At 49.1% G+C, this 10,158-nt stretch overlaps 7 protein-coding genes across 7 annotated transcripts; 6 read left to right on the top strand and 1 right to left on the bottom strand.

Moving 5' to 3' along the window:
* Positions 1–637: 637 nt before the first annotated feature.
* On the top strand, positions 638–979 carry DEU56DRAFT_709717 (uncharacterized protein; the record flags this gene model as incomplete). The annotated part of the gene is made up of 3 exons (XM_041347473.1): positions 638–702; positions 748–880; positions 938–979. Coding segments are annotated over 3 exons (240 nt in total), but the record flags the coding sequence as incomplete, so codon positions are not given.
* A 767-nt stretch (positions 980–1,746) lies between these two features.
* On the top strand, positions 1,747–2,869 carry DEU56DRAFT_690621 (major facilitator superfamily domain-containing protein; the record flags this gene model as incomplete). Its single annotated transcript, XM_041347122.1, has 8 exons — positions 1,747–1,870; positions 1,934–2,000; positions 2,056–2,120; positions 2,170–2,230; positions 2,279–2,366; positions 2,417–2,596; positions 2,649–2,695; positions 2,749–2,869. Coding segments are annotated over 8 exons (753 nt in total), but the record flags the coding sequence as incomplete, so codon positions are not given.
* Positions 2,870–4,137: 1,268 nt separating this feature from the next.
* Positions 4,138–4,503, top strand: DEU56DRAFT_361401 (uncharacterized protein; the record flags this gene model as incomplete). The annotated part of the gene is made up of 1 exon (XM_041345855.1): positions 4,138–4,503. A coding segment is annotated over exon 1 (311 nt), but the record flags the coding sequence as incomplete, so codon positions are not given.
* A 186-nt stretch (positions 4,504–4,689) lies between these two features.
* On the top strand, positions 4,690–5,146 carry DEU56DRAFT_737103 (Fungalysin metallopeptidase-domain-containing protein; the record flags this gene model as incomplete). The annotated part of the gene is made up of 2 exons (XM_041348566.1): positions 4,690–4,781; positions 4,834–5,146. Coding segments are annotated over 2 exons (405 nt in total), but the record flags the coding sequence as incomplete, so codon positions are not given.
* A 1,279-nt stretch (positions 5,147–6,425) lies between these two features.
* On the top strand, positions 6,426–6,725 carry DEU56DRAFT_690043 (uncharacterized protein; the record flags this gene model as incomplete). Its single annotated transcript, XM_041347107.1, has 2 exons — positions 6,426–6,629; positions 6,687–6,725. Coding segments are annotated over 2 exons (243 nt in total), but the record flags the coding sequence as incomplete, so codon positions are not given.
* A 52-nt stretch (positions 6,726–6,777) lies between these two features.
* Positions 6,778–7,233, bottom strand: DEU56DRAFT_756298 (uncharacterized protein; the record flags this gene model as incomplete). The annotated part of the gene is made up of 3 exons (XM_041350001.1): positions 6,778–6,966; positions 7,015–7,074; positions 7,135–7,233. The coding sequence occupies 3 exons, from the start codon at positions 7,231–7,233 to the stop codon at positions 6,778–6,780; spliced, it is 348 nt and encodes a 115-aa protein (XP_041208326.1).
* Positions 7,234–7,412: 179 nt separating this feature from the next.
* On the top strand, positions 7,413–9,676 carry DEU56DRAFT_947009 (Phosphoglucose isomerase-domain-containing protein; the record flags this gene model as incomplete). The annotated part of the gene is made up of 11 exons (XM_041359051.1): positions 7,413–7,585; positions 7,673–7,759; positions 7,820–7,836; positions 7,871–8,041; positions 8,089–8,178; positions 8,233–8,279; positions 8,320–8,465; positions 8,655–8,796; positions 8,843–8,915; positions 9,084–9,208; positions 9,455–9,676. The coding sequence occupies exons 1-11, from the start codon at positions 7,494–7,496 to the stop codon at positions 9,674–9,676; spliced, it is 1,212 nt and encodes a 403-aa protein (XP_041208327.1). The 5' UTR covers positions 7,413–7,493.
* Between the last annotated feature and the right edge of the window lie 482 nt (positions 9,677–10,158).

A 10,158-nucleotide genomic window follows, 5' to 3' on the forward strand; every position in this document is an offset into this window, starting at 1 on the left:
AGCTAGATCTCCTAAAGGCCGTCCGCCTGAATGCGAGCACGGACTCGTTCGCACGTGAGCTAAATACATGGATCGACACTTGGGATGGCGTGGACGGGTGGTTGCAAGACCTGTAAGTAGATTCGATTCAATTGTTTTAGTCACTGGGCCTCACGTGTACAGCAAACATACACTGAACTTTGTGAATAGACAGCGAGGCCTAGTTCACTGGACGACACTGATGAGGAGGATTCAGGAAACGATGATGAAATCAACATTCCAGTCATGACACCAAGGCAAATCGAATGCGCGCGCGAGAGAAGACGCTTGGAAAGACTTGTCCTCGAGGACTTGGACTTAGACATTGACTATCGGACCGGGGCACCATCGAGACAGAGACCCCACAGCAAGCGAGCTACAAACGCCAAACTCAAGGTAGTAATCTGCAGTTGTGGGGTATATATCTGACTTATCATGTTATTTGCTTGTAGTCCCAAATCCAAGCAGATGCCGCGTCCAGAGATCACCATTATCCTACCTGCTCTCTGCGCTGAGGTTCGATGCAAATCACCATCCCTTCAGCCCTCCCGATCAGGAAGCATCATACTGGATGTCCACGACGTTCGACAGTCAGGCTCACAACGCGAAAGTCGACTGAGGCTTTCACCATGAACAGACAGGCGCGCTACTTTGTCCTGCTGGCCTCGACTGGTCTAACTCTGAGTGCGTGGCATCTATTTACTTGGCACCATTACTAATGGAATGCAGGGCGAAAGCTGAACTAAAGAGTGGTGAGATCATCGTGACTGGAGACCAGTGGCCGTTGTTCTTGTACGCAGACTACCATTATGATCCCGAGGATCCATGGAATGGTCTGTTTCGAAGCGCCTTGCTAGTTTGTGTAAGATTTGTATTATATGTTGCTCTCAAATTTATTTGTTCTCAACTAGACTCTTAGGCATACAGATACGTCTTCACGTCCCCCAGTTCTGTGGACAAAGAACCAAAGGCAACTCGTTCAGGTAACGCTCGGATTCATGGAATGACCCGAGTCACACTGCCCTCATGATGTTCGAACATTCGCCTTGTCATGATCAGGTTGCAGCCATTACACCGTGTGAGAAAATGATGGAATTCGGCTTCTGTGAGACCAGGCCGGGAGAAGGAGTCCAGCTTCAGAAGCATGTCGATGACTTGGTGAGTTTCATTTCGTCGAAGCTGGCGCTTTTGGATGATATCCTCTGGTTTGATGTCTATGGACAAATCCTATGGTATCACTTTGCCGTGCACAGTCACAACTTGTTCGAGCACATACCATTCCTATCAAGAAATACGATTTCCCGCGGCCTGGCCTCGTCAGAGTCTGTTATCAAGCCCATCAGTACATCATAATGAGACTAACGGTCATCACCGTAACAGGATATATCTCACTGCGTCTTGGGCATGTCCCTCGACATCAAACAACGCCAGACTCTTGCGCGCATAGACAATGATGCCCGGCAAAGTAAAGTCACGGTTTCGCGGTCACATATCTATGATCTTGGTTATGGTATTCGCAGTACTGCTGTTGAAAACCTACTGAAAGAGCACTCGTTGGTGCCAACTACTGTACGTTCGCTTCATCATTACTGAATTTATACGAGTATCAACCATGATCTTCCAGAACGCAAATTCCAACTCACCCCTTCAGCTGATAGTCATTTATCCTAGATAATGTGATTCCAATCCCCTTCAATGCTGGTCTAGAGGGAATTCTAACTTTATCGTCTCTGCAGACTGAAGAAATGTAATCCGCAAGTCTGGCTGCCATCATTGACTCTCGCCTGGGGTCTCGTCTCTATTGGCCAAGGCCTTGTCAAAAACCAAGCCGGGTTATTTGGAATCAGATTCTGTATGTTGTCTTGTGTGTGTGTGTGTGTGAAAGTACCGCTGATGATTGGCTACTTCTCGTCAGTACTTGGTGCCACGGAAGCTGGACTGTTTCCCGGTGTGATATATGTCTTCTCGGTATATTATCGGAGGTAAGAAGCACGATGCTAGACCCTTATGCATACCAGGTCTTGATTACTCGTATAGACATGAACGGAGTTGGCGAGTTGCAATTTTCTTTGGTGGTGCGGCAATATCGGGGGCATTTGGAGGTATGCTAGGTGCTCTTCATGTGACCGCACTTCGATTAAATTTCTGAAGGGATATTTGCGTATTCCATCGGATTGATGGATGGTGTGGGCGGAAGAAGGGGTTGGCAATGGTGTGTTCCCGTTCCCATATATCACCTCGTTAACCCAAGTGCGAAAAGGACATTCATTCTTGAGGGAATCCTCACAGTGGTCGTTTCCCTCATCGCATATTTCATTGCGCCGACTTGGTCTCACGAGGCAAAATTTGTGCGTTTTATCCTTCCGTCTTCGTCACCCCAAAATTTCAACTTTTGCAGCTATCTGAAGCAGAAACAACGCGCCTGCTAGATAGATTACGAGCAGACTCCGATGCAGGAACTGACCAAGCCTTCAAATGGTCGTCAGTTCTAGATGCTTTCAGCGACCACTTAGTCTGGGCATATGCATTCCTTTTCCATGGATTTTCTTTTGTGCTGTACTCGCTCAGCCTTTTCCTGGTACGTTCGTCGTCGAAGGAAATTGCGAATGGTGTCTGACTGCCAAGTCTAGCCTACAATCATCGCAGGACTTGGATTTCAGACATGGCAGGCACAACTGTAAGTCCCTTCGAGCTCAAAGGATCCAATGTTGAAGTGGGTCCCACCATAAGGATGACCGTCCCCCCGAATGTGCTCACAAGCGTTCCAATATGGACCACGGTATATTTCTCAAGCAAGTACAATGTAAGAGCGCCCTTCATTATAGAAGCTGCAATTGTATCCATCATTGGTGAGAGCAATTCGTGTCACGCACTTCAATTACCTCATGAACCTCCAGGGTATACCCATATCTCAAGTATCATATGCCAAAGGGAATCCTAACTACGACGAGTTAGAAGCCTCGCGATGGCAAGCAGCACAAGTCTCAACTCTCAGTGTTTGCAACTTCGTAGGTCGTATTCTTATTGGTATATTCCTTTGTCATTCTACCTCACCATCTTATGTAAGGACAAAGTGTTTGATCTCGCGGGACCAATCCGCATCGACTCCATGTGCGCGCTCCACCCAAGCCCCTTTGATGAAGTTTCACTCTGACTCAGGCGTGTACTCCGCTCAGGCTTGCGAGCCCCTTTCATGCCTTGGTGCGTTGTGTCCCAGTTCAACTTCTTCGTCATGGCGTCCTGTTACTTCTTCCACGGTATTGTCGGCACCCAGAATGTGAATCTCTATGTTCTTAGAGGACGGTTGCAGAGATCTTCCTGTCTCCGTTTTCACTTTTGGTGGTAGAACTGCGCCGCCAGATGATGGCGTTTTCAGACGCGATTCAATACTGAACTTCGGTTTACAGATCATCACGTCAGTCACCTGCATTAACAATGGAGATTAGAGTGTTCTTTGAGCTTGATCGAACGCTGGGCAATGGTGAAATCATCGGAAAACTTCAAACATCGTGGGATGAGTTGCTCAATCATGGAGATGAACAATTCGGTGAGCAACCTACTTATCATTCCTGCACATCTACTCACATCGAGTAGAACTGTCCTTCCCACCCGTTCGTGGTGTCAATCCTTCGCTCACGCTGAAGGCCACTGTTGTACATGCTAGCGATAATCAGGACGGCGCACTACTTGACGTGAGTGACCCCAGACTTTGTCCTGTTAGTTGTGCTGACAGATCACGAACTGTAGTCCCTCGTAGACTGCGAGACTGTCCGAGAAACAGATGCGGGCCATGTACGATTCACCAGATACATGAGACACGAGTGGGTCTGTCAGCTGAATGACGGATGACCTCGTCCGTCCGTACGTTCACAAAATTCTCGTTGTCATTGAGCCACTCCTCGTTGATGAGGATTACTACGCTCGTGTGGAGGGTCGCGAGATCATATCCAACCTTTCCAAAGCTGCCGGTTTTGCACACATGATTTTCACTATGCGTCCTGACATTGACCATGCTGACGAGTACGTCCGTAATACCACCGCTCGCGCATTCTCTGTCGTTGTTCCGCGCTCGGTATCCCCTCCCTCCTGCCGTTCCTCAAGGCCGTGTGTCGCAGTAAGGAAGTCGTGGCAGGCGCGTCATACCCGTATCCGTATCGTGCAACAGATCACTATCATGATGGGCTGCGCCGTCTTACCCCATCTTCGTAATCTCGTGGCCTGCATTGCGCACGGTCTGCAGGATGAGCAGCAGAAAGTGCGGACCATGACTGCACTCGGGCTTGCCGCCCTTGCTGAAGCAGCCACGCCCTACGGTATCGAGTCCTTCGATGAGGTACTGAAGCCTCTCTGGCTTGGTATTCGTCTGCATCGCGGCAAGGGTCTTGCTGCCTTCTTGAAGGCTATCGGTTTCATTATTCCCCTCATGGACCCCGAGTACGCATCCTACTACACCAAGGAAGTCACAGTCATTCTCATTCGTGAATTTCAAACCTCTGATGAAGAGAGGAAGAAGATCGTCCTCAAGGTGGTCATCCCCGAGTCCAAAGGGCAACACAGAGGAGAACATGGCGGACACACAGGATCACATCGATGCAACCGTGACACAGCTCTTCTACACGAGCAACATGTTCCACGACTTGACCTACCGTTGAGTTTTACTTTGGACGTGGCGGTGAGGAATCAGATGCTGTGATTACGAATGCACAGGACGGCAGTGGGTTTAACAATGCCAATTTTATGACGCCCCCCGATGCGCAGAATGGGTGGGTTGTTGTTTTTCCTTATCCTGATCGATACTTATGTTTCGTGAACCAGTCGATGCCGTATGTACCTCTGGAACACGGCAAACCCTTACCGCGATGGTGACATGGAAGCTGACATCGTCATCCACGAGCTTGCGCATAGTCTCAGCACGCGCTTGACGGGTGGCCCCAAGAACAGTGGGTGCCTTGGCTGGGGTGAGAGTGTTGGGGTGGCAAGTTTATTCTCCCAGATTTGTCTCCACCTGACGTGCAATAAGCAGCGCAAGTACATACTTCATGTCTGCACTTCATTGGGGAGATCTCTTACGACACTTCCACAGTTAATACAACAAGCATATTCGAGCGCACAGGCCCAGGTGGATTAACGACGGATCCAACAAGAGCTGGTCGAGATTCAGAGACGACCTGAGGCATGGGCGTTGATTGTATCTTTCCTCGAACATCCCGACACAAATGTGCAATTCTTTGGCGCACATACTGCGCAGGTTAAGATCATGTGCGACTGGTAAATGCTCTACCTTTTCCTCCTTTCAATGGTACCGATCAACTGCTATATTGCTGCAGGGATTCATTTCCTGAGGAAAACGCCGAACATCTACGAGACTTACTGCTCAAGCTCACCTCTCACTCAACATTGACGGGAAAAGGCGAAGTAGTGTGCCGCAAACTGTTTGTCACAGTGAGTTCAAGTCCTAGACTGAAGTTCGTCTAGTGATCGTTTGCAGATCACATCACTTGCACTCCAATTTGCGCCTGGTTCTCCCTCAAGGTGGCCAGACTGGATAGTGTCGGCAGTGAATTCTCTCTCTTCCTCTGGCATGCCTCCAGAACAACTCCTTGCCTTCCTTACCATAGTCGATGAAGAGGTCGAAACGGCCGACCTTCTAGGGCCCAGTAAGTGAGTGCGACGATTGGAATCACTCTGCATCATCACCAATCTCGTACCAGGATGCAAATGCACCAGTCTCTTCTTGACGCCTCTCCGATGGTAGTCCAAGCTGTAATAACGTCTATCACTCGACCGACTCTCATATTGCCTGAACTGCAATCTGCACTCAAGTGCTTTCAAGCATGGATATACACATTACGGGCCAAGTAACGTTCTTTTATACTCTGCTCGATTTGCAACTTAATGCCTCACACAAGTGATATCACACCCATTATTCCACTGTTGATCACGATAATGACGCCCGCACCAGACTCTGGATTTGACGAGTCGAATTTCTCAACGGCTTCTGATGTCTTGCAGGAGATTATGACGAGGTCTTCGTTGGCTGGAGGTGCGGGTACAGGCACGTTGACGGAGCCGCTTCTCGTGTGGCTTGATGCCTATGGAGATCGTGGTGAGCCTTGTTGGTTGCAAATGCTCACTCGATATGAATACTCACTGTTATCCGATACCCAGCCGGTTCAGTCGACGGCAGTGTCTCATTCACTTTGTAAATTGCTGGTCGCCCTAGGAGATCACTCCACCATGTTTTTCGCCTCCAACATCACATCGTTAAAACCCGTTCGACGTGGATGCTTGGTCTCTCCGCTAATGTCCTTGCGCTCGCCCACCAGTACGCCAACGCTGGCTCCACTAATAACGCCAAAGGCATTGTTCCCTCTGGTTCGGCGCATGACTCGCAAGATCATTCCGTGGCACGGCGGTATATCATCTACGAAGAGTCGTGGAAACACCACGCTCAAGCGCGTGCCATCCTTGGAAACCTCATCGGACCGAATGGCGAGCAGCTCACTTCCACCGACCCCTATAGCACAACTGTGTTCGTTGGTGGGTTGTCGCCTTTGGTTTCTGAAGAGACCTTGCGGGCGTTCTTCACTCCGGTCGGCGTTCTTCACTACGTGAGAGTTTCACTTTTGCGCTATTGGTGTAATGCTAATATAATGTTGTGCGTACAGGTGAAGGTGCCCGTTGGAAAACATTGCGGCTTTGTTCAAAGTAGCGGGGGACGGTTTCTACTGATTTCTTATCCCCAACAGCCTCTTTACCTCATCCAACTCCCTCCAAGCGTTTTCGAGGTACCTCACGGTCTCCTCGAGTTCCCCCTCTCTCCGCAACGCCATTAACGTCAACCAACACCGGTCTTCCGCGGTGGTACGAATAGGTTCGTGCGGCCAGCACGGAACCACCGTGTTGAGTGCGAAATTGGGCCGTTTGTCTGGCGGCGTTCCAAGTCGCCTGGACATTGTCAGTGTTGGAATCACTTAAATCGTAATCAATACGTACAATCGCTGAGTCGCTGACGACCAACGGCCCAGGAATGAGCAGGTGATCAAGTAGTCCTACCTAACATCAAGATCAGATAAGCTATAATTTAATACGCAATTCTTCACATTTAGAACTTACCGATTGTGTTGGAGGCTCAAAGTTGAGTTGATTGTTTTGTCCTTCAACGTTTAGTTGATTGTTTTGATCTTGAGCGCCGGCTTGATTGTTCTGCTCCATGGAGGTGTTGTAGCAGTCACGGTGAAGGAGATTATCGGTGGTGGGATTTTACATAGTAGGTCTGGAGAAACGAGAATGTTTTGCCTTTTTGGGAAAACATTTTTCTTACAAACCACACCGACAATGGTCACAGCGACCCTCTGACAGCCATAAATCACTTCAAACCAACGGCGACGTCTCTAAAGCCTTGTTCAATAAACTAGGTCCGAAAGCACAATCTCCTGCGCCCGCCAACGCCACGCCAGCCTCACCTGTGCATCATGGCTGCAGACCCTCGCATGAGTGACGGAGAGCTAGCCGCAATCAATGCAGCTGCAGTGACGCGGGAATACCTGCGTCCAACCACACCTTGGTGCGTCCCAAAGCATTGCAAGACGTCGAGCACTTATTGACGAGTCCTTAAGACTACCGCAACCGTTTCTTGCGATCAATGGGTGAGTGGACCGCACCACTATGTCTACAACCAAGCTCACAACCAGAATTTACAAATAGGGGTTGGCAAGCGCGTTAAGCGTGTTATCTTCGAGTGAGTGTTGTACATTCGGGTAATAATCGTGCCCAACTGCTGATGTCTTTTCATGAAAAGAGATAAGCGTGCCGTAGGTGTCGAGTCACCAGCGATCTGATATCTTGCCAGATGCGGATAAGTCATCGAGCATCGTGAGGGCATCAAAGCTTGTTGTTATCTCTGCGGGCGCTTTCGGTTCGCCGGCCATTCTCGAGAGATCTGGGATCGGTGATGCGGTTCTGAAGCGGTGCGGTATCGAGCAATTGGTGGACTTGCCTGGCGTTGGAGAAAATTATCGAGGTTCGCGTTCAACCATTTGTTTCATGATGTTAACTTAGAGTTATGAGATCACAATGGCGCCTTTCTTCCACACTTTGCTGCTGACGAAGCTGTTACTATGGACCCCCTCTGGCGTGGAAAGGAGAGTGCTATACAGGGTAAGCATGTTCTCGCCATATTCCAAGTCCATTTAATAACGCCCAACATTGTAGAAAACCTGGCAAATGGAAAATCGATGCCAAGTCACTCGTTGCCCAAAGTTGGTATGAAACCGTCATTGCTGGTGGCGTGTTAATTAGCATTTCAGTGGCAGCGATGCAAAAATCAAATGGCGTCCTGACGGCGACGAGCTGGAAGCTATGGGATCAGCTTTTCAGCCACGATGGAAAGAGTTCTTCCAGGACCGCCCAGACAAGGCTGTTGCAATATTTTGCCTTTTCGAGGGGTGCGTGCACTATACTTTGCTTTGGATAACGTGCGAATGCTCACGATAACCAGACACGCTGGAGCATCCAAGAATAATCTTCCTCCTCGCAATTACTTAGTTGCATGCTGTATACAGTACGATTCCTCATCTACTACCCCGTGATTTGTTCTGAGTTTTGCAATAGCTGTATCCTGTGTCTGCTGGCAGTGTTCATATCAATGGCTTCTCTGAGGAGAACAACGAGGACTATCATTTTCTACGCGAATCAGACTCTGCGGACTATCAGCTTGTGCTACAAAGACTTTCCGTCTTGGCCACCACCTGGATTCAAGTCTCTGCTATTGACGAAGTAGGTATACTTGCAGTCGCATTTCGTCATACTGACCTGGTTGTAGGTGTCATACGACGTCATCGCTAAAGACCTGACATTGATCGGCATCGTTGGAATCGAAGATCCGCTCAGGGATGGTGTGTCGAGAAGCAGTCTCTGATCGCCACAAAGCTGGTTCGCTGTGAAGATGTGCACGGGTGATAATGTGCTGACGGCGCGTTCGATCGCCACGACGCAGTGTGGTTATACACGGCTGGTGGTATCATCATGGAAGGACCCGTTTTCCTGTTGCTGACGAATCGCAGATGCTCGAGATCGTTCCAAGGCTTCAGGTTCTCGCCCGTCTATTCCTGTCCCTACCTCTACCCTTTCACCGCCACGCGCGAGTATCGAAACCCTTTCTTTTGGTAGATTCATCATGGCGCCTCAAGTATGTCTCCACCAGGTCCTGTGATACCCATTGTTTCCTCAACTACCGGCAAGCTGGAGAATGAGAACAGGCGCCCAAATTGACCCAGCAGATGACTTGAGAAACCTGGCATCTTCTTCGGTTCTGAGGATGAGGACGGCGAATCTTCGTTTTCGGGAGATCAGCTCCTGGTGACTTATTTTCGGCTGCGGAAGGTGACTCTATCATATGGTCCCACTGGGACACCCTCGTTGAGAACGATTCAAGACCTGGGTACCGACGGAACCCACCTCGCTGACTCTCAGACTCTGCGATCCCGAGCGCACCCTCTTCATCATCGCCTCTAAAACCTTTACCACCCAAGAGACCATCACCAATGCCGAATCCGCTCGCGATTGGTTTTTGGCGACAGCCAAGGACAAAACACACGTTGCAAAGCACTTCGTCGCCCTCAGCACGAACACAGGCTGTCACCGCGTTTGGCATTGACAAGGCAAACATGTTCACCTTCTGGGACTGGGTTGGTGGGCGCTACAGCTTCTTTACTGCCCTCATTCGATCGTGTTCGTGCTGTGTTTGGACACCGCTTTTCCCATGCTATTATTCGTATTATTATTCGTATTGCAGGGATTGTGTACGTATCTTGTAGTAGCTACAAGCTCCACCCAAATTCCTGATGCTGGTGCCATTTTTGTCTTGGTTGGGTATTGATTTGTGTAGGCTAATCATACTTTGCGAGACATTGCATATCTCCATCGGAATTGCAGGTTACTGACAATTTCTTGTCCTTTTGCGCCATTGTTCTCTTGCTTGTATATTACTGTCGTAAAATAATCATATGCATGAGGTATTGCAAAAATCCATCAGAATGGTGGGTAACTTATTTTTGTCCTTTGGTGCCATTTTTCTCTTGCCTGTGTATTACTTTGTCACACAATAAACATAATTGTGCAGTGTTGCATATTTTTATC

The sequence above is a fragment of the Suillus clintonianus genome (genome assembly GCF_016758775.1).
Source record: "Suillus clintonianus strain FC179 chromosome Unknown DEU56scaffold_37, whole genome shotgun sequence".
Taxonomy (NCBI): Eukaryota; Fungi; Basidiomycota; class Agaricomycetes; order Boletales; family Suillaceae; genus Suillus; species Suillus clintonianus.